Source organism: Leuciscus leuciscus (genome assembly GCF_965113295.1).
Source record: "Leuciscus leuciscus genome assembly, chromosome: 4".
NCBI classification, from domain to species: Eukaryota; Metazoa; Chordata; class Actinopteri; order Cypriniformes; family Leuciscidae; genus Leuciscus; species Leuciscus leuciscus.
The window spans coordinates 2,927,176-2,944,675 of NC_138728.1; the positions used below are offsets into that span (position 1 = coordinate 2,927,176).

At 38.4% G+C, this 17,500-nt stretch overlaps 1 protein-coding gene across 2 annotated transcripts in view; it reads right to left on the reverse strand.

Annotated features, from left to right (window-relative positions):
- The window catches only part of atxn7l1 (ataxin 7-like 1), a 34,921-nt gene that overhangs the window by 6,793 nt on the left and 10,628 nt on the right, over window positions 1-17,500 (reverse strand). The window contains exons 2-9 of one of the 2 annotated variants that reach the window (XM_082166787.1): window positions 14,587-14,652; window positions 10,279-10,462; window positions 9,022-9,434; window positions 5,911-5,993; window positions 5,577-5,821; window positions 4,053-4,215; window positions 2,377-2,498; window positions 815-1,003 (exon numbers count right to left, since the gene is read on the reverse strand). In XM_082166787.1, the coding sequence (XP_082022913.1) occupies window positions 815-1,003; window positions 2,377-2,498; window positions 4,053-4,215; window positions 5,577-5,821; window positions 5,911-5,993; window positions 9,022-9,434; window positions 10,279-10,462; window positions 14,587-14,602 (1,415 nt within the window). In that variant the 5' untranslated portion in view covers window positions 14,603-14,652. Of the gene's footprint in view, window positions 1-814; window positions 1,154-2,376; window positions 2,499-4,052; window positions 4,216-5,576; window positions 5,822-5,910; window positions 5,994-9,021; window positions 9,435-10,278; window positions 10,463-14,586; window positions 14,653-17,500 lie in introns of both variants that reach the window. The other variant, XM_082166786.1, reaches the window with a different exon arrangement.

Sequence of the window (17,500 nt, forward strand, 5' to 3'; positions counted from 1 at the left end):
CTACCTCTTTTCGTCTGACCAAATTTAGTCTGTTTGGTCCGGACCGTGGTCTGGGAGAGGATTCACACCTGTAATTTTGATTCGGACCAAACTGAAAAGTCTGAAAATCCAGACCAAACAAGGTAGGTGTGAAAGGGCCATTAGTGTCAGTACTACATTAAACTACTATATATAATGCTGAATATAATGTATAATAATGCGATGGGGGGAATATTTGTGTGTCCTGATAATGCCAAATGTCTTGTTACCTGTAAAAAGTGCAACATTATTTTAAATATATCTAGTCATTGAGAGAGTGAAAGCATGTTCGTCGACAATAATTCTGTTTTCAGCTTCAGGATCATGAATATTGTTATTCTGGTGTCTCTATTGTCCTGTGCTTTGGGTTTCCAGCACCAAGTCCAAACATATTCATTTACACACATGTATGTAATATCAAATTTAGCATTTTAATCAACTGTACATTTTTTGTTAAGCTTTTATCATATGTCTTGGGAGTATCGCAATAATATGGTATCGTGAGATGTATCGAATCGTGACATGAGGGCATCGTTACACCCCTAGAGATACTCATTATTTACATAAAGAAGTCTTAAAGGTACAGTAGACAAACACAGGGTCTGAGAGAAGAGCAGAGAAGCATGAAAAATGCTGTGAAACACTAAATTATGTCTGTTTTTCAGAGCATTATAGTGGATTACTGAATTATTGCACACATTTTATATCTCATGCACTGTTCATTTTTTCATATTGGAGTATCGCAATAATATGGTATCGTGAGTTCAGTATCGTGATATGTATGGAGTATCATTACCCGTTACTGATGTGCGGAGGGAGATGGTAGCTGTTCCCGCTGTTCCCGCTTTTCCTGTAAGCCGCTGATTCAGAAGCGGGAGGCGCTCTCCGTCTTTTGGGTCCCGGTCCTTCCCCTGAGGCTTTGGGTGTCCTGGCCGGTTTACTCCTCTGCAGTCGGGGTCCGGGATCGGGTCCGGGATCAGGGTCCCTGATGCAGAAAACACCAGCGCCGTTATGAGAGAGAGAGGAGGAGTACGAGAGCATCGAGACGCTGTCCACAGGAGCCGTGAGAAACGCTGAGCCCAGGGGAGAACCTTCACACGAGCTCGTCATGCTCTCCACCGCTAGGGGGACTTTCCTGTGGCAAACAGGATATGACATCACCAGCCTGTGGTAGGAAGCTATGTGGCACGTTAACCTAAATAATGTGCGTTTGCAGAGCGAAAGAAAGCATTGTGTGCGGTCACAATTCATTTGTTTCTGCCTAAAGTTCTGGGTCATATTTCACCCCCAAATCAAAGAAAAAATTAAAAATAATATTTTGCATAAAGAAAATTGCCAACACTTCACAAAAAGGTTTCATTAGTTAACATTAGATAATGTATTAACTAACATGAAAAACATTTCTTACAGGATTTATACATCTTTGTTAATATTATACAGCCGTGTATTGTTTGTTCATGTTAGGTCACAGTGCATTAACTAATGTTAAAAAACATTTTAATAATGCATTAATAAATGCTGTAGTATTGTTCATTCTTAATTCATATTAACTAAAGTAGTAAACTAATGAAACCTTATTGTTACCAGAAAATTAAATCTATTATTGGGATGCATTGCGATATTAATGATCAAGTTATATTTTTATAGCATTATTAAATATAATTTATATTTTAGGTTATATTATTATATATAGGTTATATTATTATTATTATTAAACATTAGCATTAAATTGTCAGATATTACTGAATAATAATTAAAATTATTAAATAAATAAAATTGTAAATGCTCTTAACTGCCATGAAAATGTTTACTAATAATTATTTACTTTTATTATTAACAATCATATTTATGACATTCTTCAGTTTAACAATCTTAAAAAATATTATAAATTATTATTATTATTATTAATAAAAATGTATGTTTAGCCACTTGTTTAATAATATCTGTTTATTTATACAATTTTAGTATTTTCTTAATGCAAAATATTTTTTTCTTTAGTTTTTCTGGGATGAAAGAAATTTATTGCATAAAGAAAAATGAAAAAATTTTTGCACTGCGACAGTGTTCATGTGGTTATTTTTACAGCACTTAAATATAAATCTTTATTTTATTATATATAATAAAATAAATAAAACTGAATAATTGAACATCAAAATAATGTGCAAATGCAAACATCCAAAATGGTCCTAAAACATCTTTATTTTCCCAAAACTCATTTTTTCTCCTTTTGATTTTGGGATGAAATATTTGAAAGCTTGTGTGAAATTCCCAGTGATGGAAAAACAAGTGAATCCACCCATAAATTCTCCCCCAATGTGTGCATAATAGCGCGAGCACACAGAGACGCGTGTAACTCGCCTCCACATGAGAGAGTTGACGTGTTTTTCCACCATGCAGTGAAGCGCCAGCCTGACCCGATCCCACCGTCTGTCGAACACGTAGTGACCTCTTCCCATCATCCGACTGCTGAACGCACAACACTAACACACACCAGGAACAGACAGAGAATGTGTTTCTCAGATTATATTACTTAAAGGGATAATTCACCCAAAAATCAATCATCTTTTGGAGCCTATTTTTTTAAAGGGCTAGTTCACCCAAAAATGTAAATTACCCCTTGATTAACTCGCCCTCAAGCCATCCTAGGTGTATATGACTTTCTTCTTTCAGACGAATACAATCGAATCGGAGTTATATAAAAAAATGTCCTGGCTCTTCCAAGCTTTATAATGGCAGTGAATGGCTGTATCTGTTTTGAAGTTAATAAAAGTGCATCTATCCATGATAAAAGTGCTCCACACTGCTCTGGGGGGTTAATAAAGGCCTTCTGAAGTGAAGCGATGCGTTTGTGTGAGAAAAATATCCATATTTAAAACTATATCGACTAAAATAACTAGCTTCCGGCCAAACGAACATACGCAGTCTACTTAAGCCTAAAGCACAACTTAAAGGGATACTTCACCGGTTAGCATTGAGCTTTGTATCAGCAGAAACCCAGTAGTATTTTCGAGTGACCGTGCTTCCCTCCCTCATGTCCCCCTAAGACCAGAGATTTCTGGATTGTGTGTCTGGAAAAGAAAACTCAGATGACGCAAAAATCGTAATTTAGCTCATCAGAGGCTTTTCTGTCCAGAGGCGAGAGACTCCAGCCAGTAGGAGGAGCTCGTCCCGCATGTGTTCAACCCGCCCATAGGGGGATCTCACCATAAAACACCGTCTTTTCAGTTTCCAGTCGACTAGTAGCCTAGCTGTATCATTTCTTCCGATACTGCCCTCTGTAACCGGGAGGCGTGGCTTGGGAGTGTCCTCGTAGGGCAGCGAAGCAAGTGCATTCTGGGAGTTGTAGTCTTTCATCCACATGAGCCAAAAATACATTTTCTGGCTTTTCTCAGTCTAGAAGGCACCAACTTCTAAAATAATTTCTACATAAATGGCCCAATTTAAATACACATTCATCTTTCCAGCGGTGAAATATCCCTTTAAGCGAGTAATGCGACGCACTGCTGATATTTACGCTACGCATGACGTCACAAGTTGTGTAAGTTGCACTTTAGGCTTAAGTAGACTGCGTAAGTTCGTTTGGCCGGAAGGAAGCTAGTTATTTTACTTTATAACATGTTAAATATGAATATTTTCTCACACAAATGCATGGCTTCGCTTCAGAAGGCCTTTATTAACCCCCCAGAGCAGTGTGGAGCACTTTCATCATGGATAGATGAACTTTTATCATGGATAGATGCACTTTTATCATGGATAGATGCACTTTTATTGACTTCAAAACAGATACAGCTATTCACTCCCATTATAAAGCTTGGAAGAGCAAGGACATTTTTTTATTTAACTCCGATTTGATTGTATTAGTCTGAAAGAAGAAAGTCATATACACCTAGGATGGCTTGAGGGCTAGTAAATCATGGGCTAATTAACATTTTTGGGTGAACTAGCCCTTTAATGCTTATACAGCAAAATATAAAGGGTCCCAAAACACAACAGACAAACAGCAGTGCAGTGATGAATGGTTTTGTTCCGCTCACGCTCAGGGGTTGTGGGTGTTGTGGAGAGTAATGGCACATCAGCTTCTCTGTCTCTTCAGGAAGATCCGCTTCACCTTCATCGCTGGACAGACGCGAGTCTCCGCTGATTCTCTGCCAGTCGAGCGCAGGTTCAGGAGCAGAGCTGAGCACGACACCACACACTCTGCAGAGGAGGACATGATCATCTGAGAAACTTTCTAGGCAAGATGAGGTTACTCATATCAGTCATTCAAAGTGTGCATCTCTCTTTAGTGTGTAATGTTGCGGTTTGAGCATGAAAAAGAGTTATTCTCTATATCAGAACTCCTGTTTTTGAACTCCCTGAAACGCCTCCATTGTAGTCTTGAGTTTCTTTCGGGAATGAACACGTCACAATATTCCTCATTTAAATAATTAATACACAGAATAAAGGGGCGGGGCCTGGTTGAGTTAGTTAGTAGTGTGTTAAACTGGTGGTTATGGTAAGGGGCAGGACATTTCACAAACACACTCGAAGCACTCGACCAATCACAACACACTGATCCAGCCGACCAATCAGAGCACAGTGTGCTTTTCAGAAGGAGGGGCTTCATAGAGACAGACTGGGAAGAGAGGAGCTGCAACAATGGAGGATATGGGGAAAATAATCAACATTCAAGCAGGAAACCTGTTCTAGTAGAGCCTAAAACAAAAAGGCATAATAGGTCCTCTTCAAAAATCATAAAATAATAAAAACAGATGCATAAGAAATAAAAATAATAAAAACATCTGTTAGACTAGGGCTAAGCATTATACTGAATATTCACGATTCACAGATGATTTTTCTGGCAATTTAAAATCAAGTAACGTAAATATTGCAATGATTTTAAAATGCACTTTTATTTGCCCATTAAGTTTCCTAAAAAAAAAAAGTTAATTTTATATTTCATTATTTTTTATCATTATTTATATTTTATTTCACAATCTTTTCTTGTCCCAATTTAAACTTTATTAGCAAAAAAACAGATAAAGTTGGTAAATTTGATTTAATTCTGTGAATCAGTTCCAACGGTTCATTGTCAATGAATCGATTCAGAACTCAACGATTCAGAACTCAACGATTCAGAACTCAACGATTCAGAACTCAACGATTCAGAACTCAACGATTCAGAACTCAACGATTCAGAACTCAACGATTCAGAACTCAACGATTCAGAACTCAACGACTCAGAACTCAACGATTCAGAACTCAACGATTCAGAACTCAACGATTCAGAACTCAACGATTCAAAATGCACCCCCACTAAAATGTTTTAGTATAAATATTTAGGAAAATATGGCAGTTTATTGACATGTTGGTGCATATAAATAAAAAAGGATTGAATATCATGTGTTCATATATTGATAAACATGCCTTGATTGTTTTAACAACATTTTTACTGTTTTACTTCTTAAAGCAAATATTTTGAACCTAACTGGAAACAATGGTTCAAATGATTGTGTGGGCACTTTAATATGGAAGTACAGTAGACTAATCCCACAATCAGTGTAGTCGGCAGAACGTACCTGTGCAAGTGTGAATTGGCCAGCCTCAGTTTGAGAGTGGGAGTGGTCTTGCCATTGGTACAGCTTGCGGATTGGCTGGGTGTTGCGTCATGTGACTGTGTGACCTGCACTGATTGGCTGCCTGTTTGAACTTCCTTTTTTTGCCCCCCCTCCTTCTCCTTTGCCCGTCCCTTATGCTCCGCTAGCAGAAAGTCGAAGTCTTTCCTCCGTCCTGGGACGGCTCGCCGGTGCGTCAAAGAGTGAGTCTAGAACATACATGATCAAACACATGTTATGAACACCAACACAGCGAACATTCAAATCAACCGACGTGATTATGAGTAATGGTACCAACCTTACAGGTTAACGAACGAGTGCAGGGCCGCTTCGTCTCTGGGTCTAAAACCCCACAGTGTTTATTAGCATCAAACACTCGCCCTGTGCAACAAAACAGAGAGTGACTTTATATTGTTATTTTCAGCTAAATATTTTATTTTTTTTGATGTATTATATTGCATTAATATATTATGCACTATTTCATAAAATGCAGTAATTATTTGTATCTTTTTGTATGTATGTGTATACATATACACACACACAAGTATATATATATATATATATATATATATATAGAACTCAATGATTCAAAATGCATCACCACTAAAACATTATATTTTTTTTTTTTATATAAAATATCTTGAAATATATTTTAATACATTTTATTTTATTATTTTATTTTATTTTATAATTTAAAAAAATATATATTATTGATCTGTATTAGTCAAGTCAAGTCAAGTCAAGTTTATTTGTATAGCGCTTTTCACAATACAGATTGTATCAAAGCAGCTTCACAGTATTAAATTGCTTTGAGTGTGTGAGTGTTGAGTGTGTGTGTGTATTAGTATGTTATGTTGGTACATATCAAATAATATCTCAATATCAAATAAGTGTTCATAAATTGTGGAAAAAATGCCTTGATTAATTTAAATATTTAGTCTGTTTTAAGTCAAGTCAAGTCAAGTCAAGTCAAGTTTATTTGTATAGCGCTTTTCACAATACAGATTGTATCAAAGCAGCTTCACAGTATTAAATTAAAATAATACAACAAAGTTTGTTTCAAGAGGAATTTATTGATTGATAAAATTAAATTAAATATCCCCAAAATATCCCCAACTGAGCAAGCCAAAGGCAACAGTGGCAAGGAATCGAAAAACTCCATCAAGTGACCTAATGGTGTCCTAAAACTCCATCAAGTGACCTAATGGAGAAAAAAAACCTTGGGAGAACCCAGGCTCAGTCGGGGGCCAGTTCTCCTCTGGCATTTCTTTTACTTCTTAAAACAAATATTTAGAACCTCAGTGGCAACATTTATTTATGTGTGTGTGTGTGTGTGTGTGTGTGTGTGTGTACGTTTGTGTCTGAGTGTGTAATGTATTTTTTTGTACGTATTAGATTATTGAGTATTTATTTTCTCAACATGCTAATGTCAAAATGCATTGGAATCAATTTTGAGTGTTGGTTGAATAATATCTTGTGTGCGATGATCTCAAATCAGTCATTTCCCAGGTTTCCTCTCATTTAGATGTGAACAGTAGACAGCGAAGAGTCTCACCAAGAGTGTATTTCACACCAGAGGTTTTATCTCTGAGAAACTGTGGTTTCAAACACAGAGTCCTGATTACAGCAGTCCGAGGATCTGCCGGCCGAGAGCCGCATAAATCAAGCCGAGAGCCGAGAGCCGAGTAAACAACACACGGAGAGGGACGAGGAGACTAACCAGTGAGTGACGACTAAACATTCAAGCTTCCAGGCGAACGACAACTCTTCAAAACATAAACCACAGGACTTGAGTTTGAAAACAGGTGACGGGATTCATTTCCTTTAATGCTTGTTCATCCTTTTGATTTGTGTTTTTATTTCTCTCTCTCACCCGTTTTAAAAGAAGAACATACAGTGCTAGAGCATTAGCGAACACACCCATGCTAAAGTTGACTAAAAAGAGGAATTAAAAAAAATCATCCTTTGGAAAGTGATCTTAATGCCTTAATTACAAAAATGAGGAAAAATACAACCTTTAAGGACACCAATTTTCTTTGTGAATGAATAATGTATCGTAAATTAATAAATGTTCTTCCTTAAAATACAGGGTGCATAAGTCTGGACACCCCTATGTTAAATTCCCATAGAGGCAGGCAGATTTTTACTTTTAAAGGCCAGTTACTTCATGGATCCAGGATATTATGCATCCTGATAAAGTTCCCTTGGCCTTTGGAATTAAAATAGCCCCACATCATCACACACCCTTCACCATACCTAGAGACTGGCATGGGGTAGTTTACATAAGATTATCTCTCAATGCAAATCAAACCAGCTATTAGGCTAACTGAAAGAAAACCATTAAGGAAAAACATTTATCAATTTACGATACATTATTCATTCACAAAGAAAATTGGTGTCCTTAAAGGTTGTATTTTTCCTCATTTTTCTAATTAAGGCATTAAGATCACTTTCCAAACGATGATTTTTTATTCCTCTTTTTAGTCAAGATTAGCATGGGTGTGTTCACTAATGCTAAGCACTGTATCTACTAAAAACAAGGAACTCCCACACACTATCAAGACTTGCAAATGAGTATCATATTTCGGTCTCACGACCTTCATCAGGCATATCTATGAGTGAGACCGAAACGTTGCTAATAAAATTTTGATACTCATTTGCAAGTCCTGATAGTGTGCGGGAGTTACTTGTTCTTTGTAGATTTATTAACCTCTACTTATTTGGGCTTTTTTATTCCACGCACCGATCACCTGCAGGTGTGCGATGGTGTTTGCTAATTAAAACAAGAACATATACAATTCAATCTAAAAACAACACACAAAAAAACTCATATTTTTGTATTATTTTAAATTGTTATAGTATTTTTTTACATTTTAAAATTATTTTATTTTTACATTTTCAGTTTTCATAATTTTGTTGTGCTTTTTTGTCATTTTTAATATTTCATTTATTTATTTCTATTTAACTTTATTTTTTATTTCAGTAATTAATTTTAGTACTTTTATTTCAGTTATTAGTAGCCAAGGCAACATTGCAACTTTTTTCTTTTTTTCTTTCAGCTTTATTTGAATAAACACATTTTTTTTTTAATAGTTTTAGTTAACAATAACAACACAAAATAAAACATACAGTAACTAAAAAATAAATAAAAAGACTTTTCAAATTCCACTAGATAAAACGACTTTTCATTATTGATGACATCACGAAGGCCATACAGGAAGGGGAAAATAATATTAACCAATAAAATTGAAGCACAACCCTCTCCTTTTCCAATCAAATCCTGTTGGAAGTTAAAAAGTGGTTTCCTAATTTTTTTTGTTAAATTCTTATTTTCTCCCCCCCCCCCCCAAAAAAACACAGCTAATTACATTTTCATCACTTTTCTTCTCTAAAAGTGTTTTCTACTCACCCGAAACTCTCCGAGGCCTCCCGCCTTTGGCTCCGTTCTGATGCTTCTTGTCTGGAGGAGAAGGCGGGACTATCGGTCTCCTGTCCAATAGGGATGGAGACGTGGAGGGCGAGGGGACGGGGCGTTTCTCCAAGGGTGACCGTGACGGGCTGGGCCGCCTGTCAATCAGTGACGGAGGCGTGGTGGAGCGAGGAGTCCCGGGACCTCGACCGTTCAGGAACTTCTCCTGGATCTTGTGAGATGCTGGTGACGTCGAGGAGGACTTGAGAGGAGCGGATGACGGAGAGGAAGACGAGGAAGAGAAAGAAAGGGAAGAACTCGCTGTTGGAGACGAAGAGTTGACTTTGATGTGCGCTCCCTCCGATCTGTTGAAACACGGCATCTTCTCCAGACTCACCACAGGTAAAGACACGCTAGAGAACAAAAGATTGGGCATTTAAAACACACAAAGTGTCAAATTTTATTAGCCTAACACAAGTTTTGGGACGAAATAGACACACAACCGTTTAAAGATTTGGGGTCAGTAAGATATTTTTTTTTATGTACTAATTCAACAAGGGTGCATTAAATTAAATTGATTAAAAGACGATAAAGACATATTAATTGTTACAAAATATTTCTATTTCAAATTAATGCTGTTCTTTTCAACTTTCTATTCATCAAAGAATCCTGAAAAAAATGCATCACAGTTTCCACAAAAATATAATATAATATAATATAATATAATATAATATAATATAATAAGAGCACAACTGTTTTCAACTCTGATAATAATCAGAAATATTTTTTGAGCAGCAAATCAGCATATTAGGAGTAATGATGCTGAAAATTCAGCTTTGATCACAGGAATAAATTACATTTCACAATATATTCACATAGAAAAATAGATATTTTAAATTATAATAATATTTCACAATTTTCACTGTATTTTTGAACAAATAAATGCAGCCTTGGTGAGCAGAAGAGACTCTAAACGTAAATATTATAAACATTAATTTTGACTAACTGTGCCTATTTATATGTAGATTTTTTTTTTCCAGATTAGACATATTTCTCTAAAGTTCAATACATAATAAACAGCCAAATTAATATTAATGTTATTTTCTTTGTGAATATGCCTACATGCCAGAGAGCTTTACAGTCACATTACAGCAGTAGACGGTGTTTACAAACACTCTGCTTTATTACACACTCTCCAGAACACTGAAGTGAACCCATAATCCTGTGTCTGTCAGTGACAGGCAGTGTTTTACCCACCAGGCCTTGGCTCGCGCTCCCTTGGGCGGATACACGGCTAGCGGGGCCTTGCTGAAGCGCGAGTGTGGATAATCCCGAGGAACCCGGAAGGGAAGGGGGTCCACCTCGCTTTGAGCCGCAGACATCTTGGCCTTGACAGGAACCAGAGGAGTCCTGGAGCTGCTGGGCGAGCAGTGTCTCCTCTCTGAACACACAACCGTTGTGAAGAAAAAATAATTTAAATTTGTCCTTGAAAATAAGAACTTGTTCTTAAGTGACTTGCCTGGTTAAATCTGGCGTCTCACACACACACACTCCATCTGAACACCAGAGGACGTCTCACACACACACACTCCATCTGAACACCAGAGGGCGTCTTACAATCACACCATCTGAACACCAGAGGGCGTCTTGCACACACTCCATCTGAACACCAGAGGGCGTCTCACACACACTCCATCTGAACACCAGAAGGCGTCTTGCACACACTCCATCTGAACACCAGAGGGCGTCTCACACACACTCCATCTGAACACCAGAGGGCGTCTCACACACACTCCATTTGAACACCAGAGGGCGTCTCACACACACTCCATCTGAACACCAGAAGGCGTCTTGCACACACTCCATCTGAACACCAGAGGGCGTCTCACACACACTCCATCTGAACACCAGAGGGGGTCTCACACACACTCCATCTGAACACCAGAGGGCGTCTCACTCACACACACTCCATCTGAACACCAGAGGGCGTCTCACTCACACACACTCCATCTGAACACCAGAGGGCGTCTCACTCACACACACTCCATCTGAACACCAGAGGGCGTCTCACTCACACACACTCCATCTGAACACCAGAGGGCGTCTCACACACACTCCATCTGAACACCAGAGGGGGTTTCACACACACTCCGTCTGAACACCAGAGGGCGTCTCACACACACTCCATCTGAACACCAGATGGCGTCTCACACACACACTCCATCTGAACACCAGAGGGGGTCTCACACACACTCCATCTGAACACCAGAGGGGGTTTCACACACACTCCGTCTGAACACCAGAGGGCGTCTCACACACACTCCATCTGAACACCAGATGGCGTCTCACACACACACTCCATCTGAACACCAGAGGGGGTTTCACACACACTCCGTCTGAACACCAGAGGGCGTCTCACACACACTCCATCTGAACACCAGATGGCGTCTCACACACACACTCCATCTGAACACCAGAGGGCGTCTCACACACACTCCATCTGAACACCAGAGGGCGTCTCAGTCACACACACTCCATCTGAACACCAGAGGGCGTCTTACAATCACACCATCTGAACACCAGAAGGCATCTCGCACACACTCCATCTGAACACCAGAGGGCGTCTCACACACACTCCATCTGAACACCAGAAGGCGTCTTGCACACACTCCATCTGAACACCAGAGGGCGTCTCACACACACTCCATCTGAACACCAGAGGGGGTCTCACACACACTCCATCTGAACACCAGAGGGCGTCTCACTCACACACACTCCATCTGAACACCAGAGGGGGTTTCACACACACTCCGTCTGAACACCAGAGGGCGTCTCACACACACTCCATCTGAACACCAGATGGCGTCTCACACACACACTCCATCTGAACACCAGAGGGCGTCTCAGTCACACACACTCCATCTGAACACCAGAGGGCGTCTCACTCACACACACTCCATCTGAACACCAGAGGGCGTCTCACACACACTCCATCTGAACACCAGAGGGGGTCTCACTCACACACACTCCATCTGAACACCAGAGGGCGTCTCACACAAACTCCATCTGAAAACCAGAGGGCGTCTCACTCACACACACTCCATCTGAACACCAGAGGGCGTCTCACACACACTCCATCTGAACACCAGAGGGGGTCTCACACACACTCCATCTGAACACCAGAGGGCGTCTCACACACACTCCATCTGAACACCAGAGGGGGTCTCACACACACTCCATCTGAAAACCAGAGGGCGTCTCACACACACTCCATCTGAAAACCAGAGGGCACACACACACGCCAAATATGCCCCGCAGCAGAAGTACGATAACACACATCATTCCAGGAAATCCCTATTGGGCATCATCGCTGTAACTGAATAAACAGAAGATTGAAACGCTTTGATTAAACATGACTAATAAACACACGACTGCCTTATTCTGTGTAAGAAGCTCATCATCTCACAGAAGGAGGAGCTCAACTGTCCTTATGAAGTGAGTTTGGAGTAAAAGCATGTTATTAAATGTAGTCTTTTGTTGGACAAGAGGTTCATAAATGCTTCTCATGTTTGGAAAGATGTTTGTGTTGCTTTTTCAAATGCTCGTTATAAGCGACTCAAACTGGCAGTGCTTTCAGAGTGAGCAGCGTTTACTGAGCCGTACGTCACTGACAAGCTGCACATAACACATAATCACAGCCTTCGCGATTTCAAAATCACGAGAAGCCAAATTGGTTTAGGTTTAAATTGTGATCAATCGTGCAGCCCTACAGAAGATCATCAGACTCTCAACAGGAACCTCAACAGATAAACACATCGGCCCAAAGCACTTCCCAAATCATAGTACATTAAAAGAATATGACAGTGTGCACACTTCTGCTAATATTCCACACAACACACTTACAATATTCAAGAGAGGTTTGTGATTAACTTTTTTAATTGTAGTAATAACATGTACGTCGAGGAATCTGAGGCTGAAAATGAAACTGCAGTTTTAAATGTATGAAACTAAAAGTTAACCAGCAATGGATTTTAGGAAAATGCTTTTAGCTAGATTAGATAGATAGCTTACATGTAAATGCAAACAATATGCGATACATAAAACAATTATAAAATATTATTTTATTAATATTGAATAATATTTATATTTTTACTATACACACAAACACACATACATAATCTAAATACAAACATATACACTACCGTTCAAAAGTTTGGGGTCAGTAAGATTTTTTAATGTTTTTAAAATAAGTATCTTCTGCTCACCAAGGCTGCATTTATTTGATAAAAAACAATAAAAAAAACCCAGTAATATTGTGAAATATTATGTCAATTTAAAATGACTGTTTTCTATTTTAATATATTTTAAACTGTAATTTATTCCTGTGATCAAAGCTGAATTTTCAGCATCATTACTCCAGTCTTCAGTGTCACATGATCCTTCAGAAATCATTCTAATATGATAATTTGATGCTCAAGAAACATTCATTATGATTATCAATGTTGAAAACTGTTGTGTACCATTTTTTTCCATAATTTTTTGATGAATAGAAAGTTCAAAAGAACAGCATTTATTTAAAATAGAATATTTTCTAACATTATAAATGTCTTTACAGTAACTTTTGATCAGTTTAACTCATCCTTGATGAATAAAAGTATTGATTTATTTTATTTATTTCCCCCAAAAATAAAATTATAATTCTCACTGACCCCAAACTTTTGAACGGTCGTGTTTAATGTTACAAAAGCTTCAGATTTCAGATAAATGCTGTTCTTTTGAACTTTCTATTCATCATAGCGTCATGAAATAAAAATGTAAATAACTGTTTTCAACATTGATAATAATCATAAATTCTTGAGCATCAAATCATCATATTAGAATGATTTCTGAAGGATCATGTGACACTGAAGACTGGAGGAATGATGCTGAAAATTCAGCTTTGATCACAGGAATACATTACACTTTACTGTATCTTCACATAGAAAACAGCTGTTTTAAATTGGAATAATATTTCACAATATTACTGTTTTTGTTTGTATTTTTAATCAAATAAATGCAGCCTTGGTGAGCAGAAGATACTTTTAAAAACATAAAAAATCTTACTTACCCCAAACTTTTGAACGGTAGTGTATATATAGGGGTGTATATATATATATATATATATATATATATATATATATATATATATATATATATATATATATATAAATATATAATGCCTCGCATAGACTTCCATAAACATTTTTGCATGACTACTCAAGCAAATCACTGAATCCGAGGTTTGAACTGATTCACAGCAATAAAACAAACTTATCAACCCTGACTCCCTTTTTTTGCTGCTGAGGTCTAAACCAGAAATGCCATTAAACAACGCTTTCTTAAAATTGTCTCAAAGAATGCACATGGTTTATTAAAATAGTAGCAATGCTTTTGATGTTGCTTCACTTTATATTTCAAGCAAAACCATCCTGAATATCCCACAAATACATAATCCAGTCCAAGGTATTAATACGCCCCCAAAACTGACACACCCGATTCTCCAAAAGAAAGTGCTAATCCACTTACGGTTCTTGCTATGCATGGCTGTGGAGGGGTGGAGGTCTTCTCACTGTTCAACTGTTCCCCAACTACCTGCAACGACAAAGACTCATTATCACACACAACTCAACACAAATTACACATATAATCCACGTATGGTGTTTCAAAACATTACACCGTCTGAGCCAGACTTAGTCTTAAAATAAACAAGGATGTTTTTCTGTTTTTCGTAGTGAATAATGATAATAATGGTTCGATCTGGCAGCTCACTAACTGGCCTTGGCCTTAACATCGAGTCTCATCTGCCAGTGAATCTCAGCCAAGAGCCACAACAGTGTTTGCCAGGTCTCTAAAGAGCAGATTCAGAGGCTCTGTTTGGACACGGCTGACGGGGAGAGCCCCTCGCTCGCCCGAGAGAGAGAGAGAGAGAGAGAGGAACAATGGTCCGTTCGCTCTGACCGCAGGGGTAATTCAGCATTGGGACGGTCTGAATACATGGCAGGTGTGCAAATACGCTTGGAGGCGTATCTAGTGCAGCTGGGCTGAGAAAAAAATTAAATAATTAAAAAGGCCGAAGTCCATCGTGTTCACAGGTATGCTGATGTTGCTAAAACTTAACTCAGACTTAACTATTCGCACTGGATTAGTATTACCCGGTGACCTCTAGTCATTTGTAATAATTGCGGAGGATGTCTGTGATCTTAATCCCTTGCGAATGTGATTTGTAAAGTAAAAATTCCCCAGCAAATGCCCCACCATAATTGGCCGAACACCCCGAGGTCCTGTGATAATATCAGTCCCGTGCGAATCGGCCATGTCTGTGATTTGGTGGGGTCGTATATAATATTTTCAAGGTTTTTCTTTCCTGTGCGCTTTTTTATCCATCTTTCGCGATGAATGGAGGCTGCGTTAGGGCTGCTCGATTATGGAAAAAATCATAATCACGATTATTTTGGTCAGTATTGAAATCATGATTATGTAACACGATTATTTCACATGACTTCGGGAACGTGGTGCATTTATTAAAAAGACACCTTTCAACAATTATTTTAAAAAATCGAAATTTGAACATTGATTGTACTTTCTGAACTATTAAAATAAATAATATAACAGATAATACTTCAATGAGTATTTTAATAATTCCCGCAGGTCTACCACTTATAATGCGGGAAATTCCCCCACAAACATTGATTCACTTTAGCAAGTAGATTGTATGAGTCGCCTAAATGAATCTACACAGATTATAAAATCAAATCAATCATTTTAAAACTTTCGCAAAAATTTCACAACCCGCGTGAGTGTTCAGCGGCGCCGCGTCTTCTCTCTCTCTCCGTCTCTCAACATGGGTTGGACAAAGCAAGCGTCAAAACTACACTCTCGCGTTTAGGAGTCGGGACATGACGGAATTGTCACTTGCACAATCGGGCCAGCATTGCATCGTGATCATTTTCACTTCTTTTTAAGTCTTATCAGTTTAAACATTCAAGCTGAGAGAGTTTATGGCTTCGGGAGGGGCGGATGTGCGCGTGTCATTCAGAACACAAGACAAAATTAGAGCATTCTTTCAAAACAGAACATGGCAAAATAATCGTTTTTACTCGATTGTACTATTCACGAAATTCAATTAATTGCACAGCCCTAGACTGCGTTAAAGAGTGTTTTGATAGTATTTGGGTGCTGGGTCATATCGCTATACACCATACAACTATACAATTTGCAGAAAGAGAAAGCTGAAAACCATCAGAAGAGCAAAAACAAAAAGAGTGATTAGATGGAGATGGATGACATGTATAGGTAGGTATGGGTAGGTTAACTTTACTGTCCCCAAGGGGAAATTCTGCTTGGGCACTAGGGCAGTGCAACAATTAATCGCGATTAATCGCATCCAAAATAAAAGTCTGTGTTTACGTCATATATGTGTGTGTACTGTGTATTATTATTTTGTATATATAAATACACACATATAATTGTATATATTTAAGAAAAATAATTATACACAGTACACAGACATATATTATGTAAACACAAACTTTTATTTTGGATGCGATTAATCGCGATTAATCGTTGCACAGCCCTGAGTTGCTTCATAAAAAACATCACAAAAGACATCACAAATCACAAAACACATCGACAAGAACCTGAGAAGCATCGACATATTGTACTTCACAAGAAAAAACTAAAACAATAACAGAAGAAAAAAGCCCATTGTGGACAACACAGTTCCATGGATTAAAGCGCAAGTGCTAAAGTGCAAGTGTGGTTGCTGCACATTGCTCCATTGCACTGAAGTTTGTGTAAAGTGCATAAGCTAGTGTGTTTATATCACGTTGTCCTATTGCACTGGGATCATAAATAAAGTGCTGAAGTGCTCACATATTTATTGTACACAGCTCTATTTCACATCGTTCAACAGCTTAATAGAGGCTGGCACAAATGATCATTGTAGGTGATTAGTTTTACATTTTGGTACACGGAGTCTTCTTCCTGATGGCAGGGTTTCGTATTCAGGGAAGAGGGTCTGATTTAATTTTCTTAGCCTGTTTCATAATTGTCTGATCATACAGGCTTCTGTAGAGGCTCATAGTCTCTCCTCCCTATAATTCTCCTGGCTGTTTTGTGCATGTTGGCATGTATAGCAGCATGCGGGTGAGGAACATTCTTCTGTTTATGAAATATCATACAGCTAGACCTATAACGACAAGAAATTCCCAAGCTATATCCTATTGACATCACATCCGGGAGATACGTCAGTAAATTATCCTGTGCGAATGCGCCACACGAAGGGGGGGGGTCATTTCTAAATCACACGAGGTCCCCAGATAATACTAATCCAGTGCGAATAGGGCTTAATCTATAGCTATGTTTCCAACCACTTATTTTTATGCGCATTTTGGGATATCGCATTAAAAAACTGCTGGACTGAAACGGCAAGATGCGCATA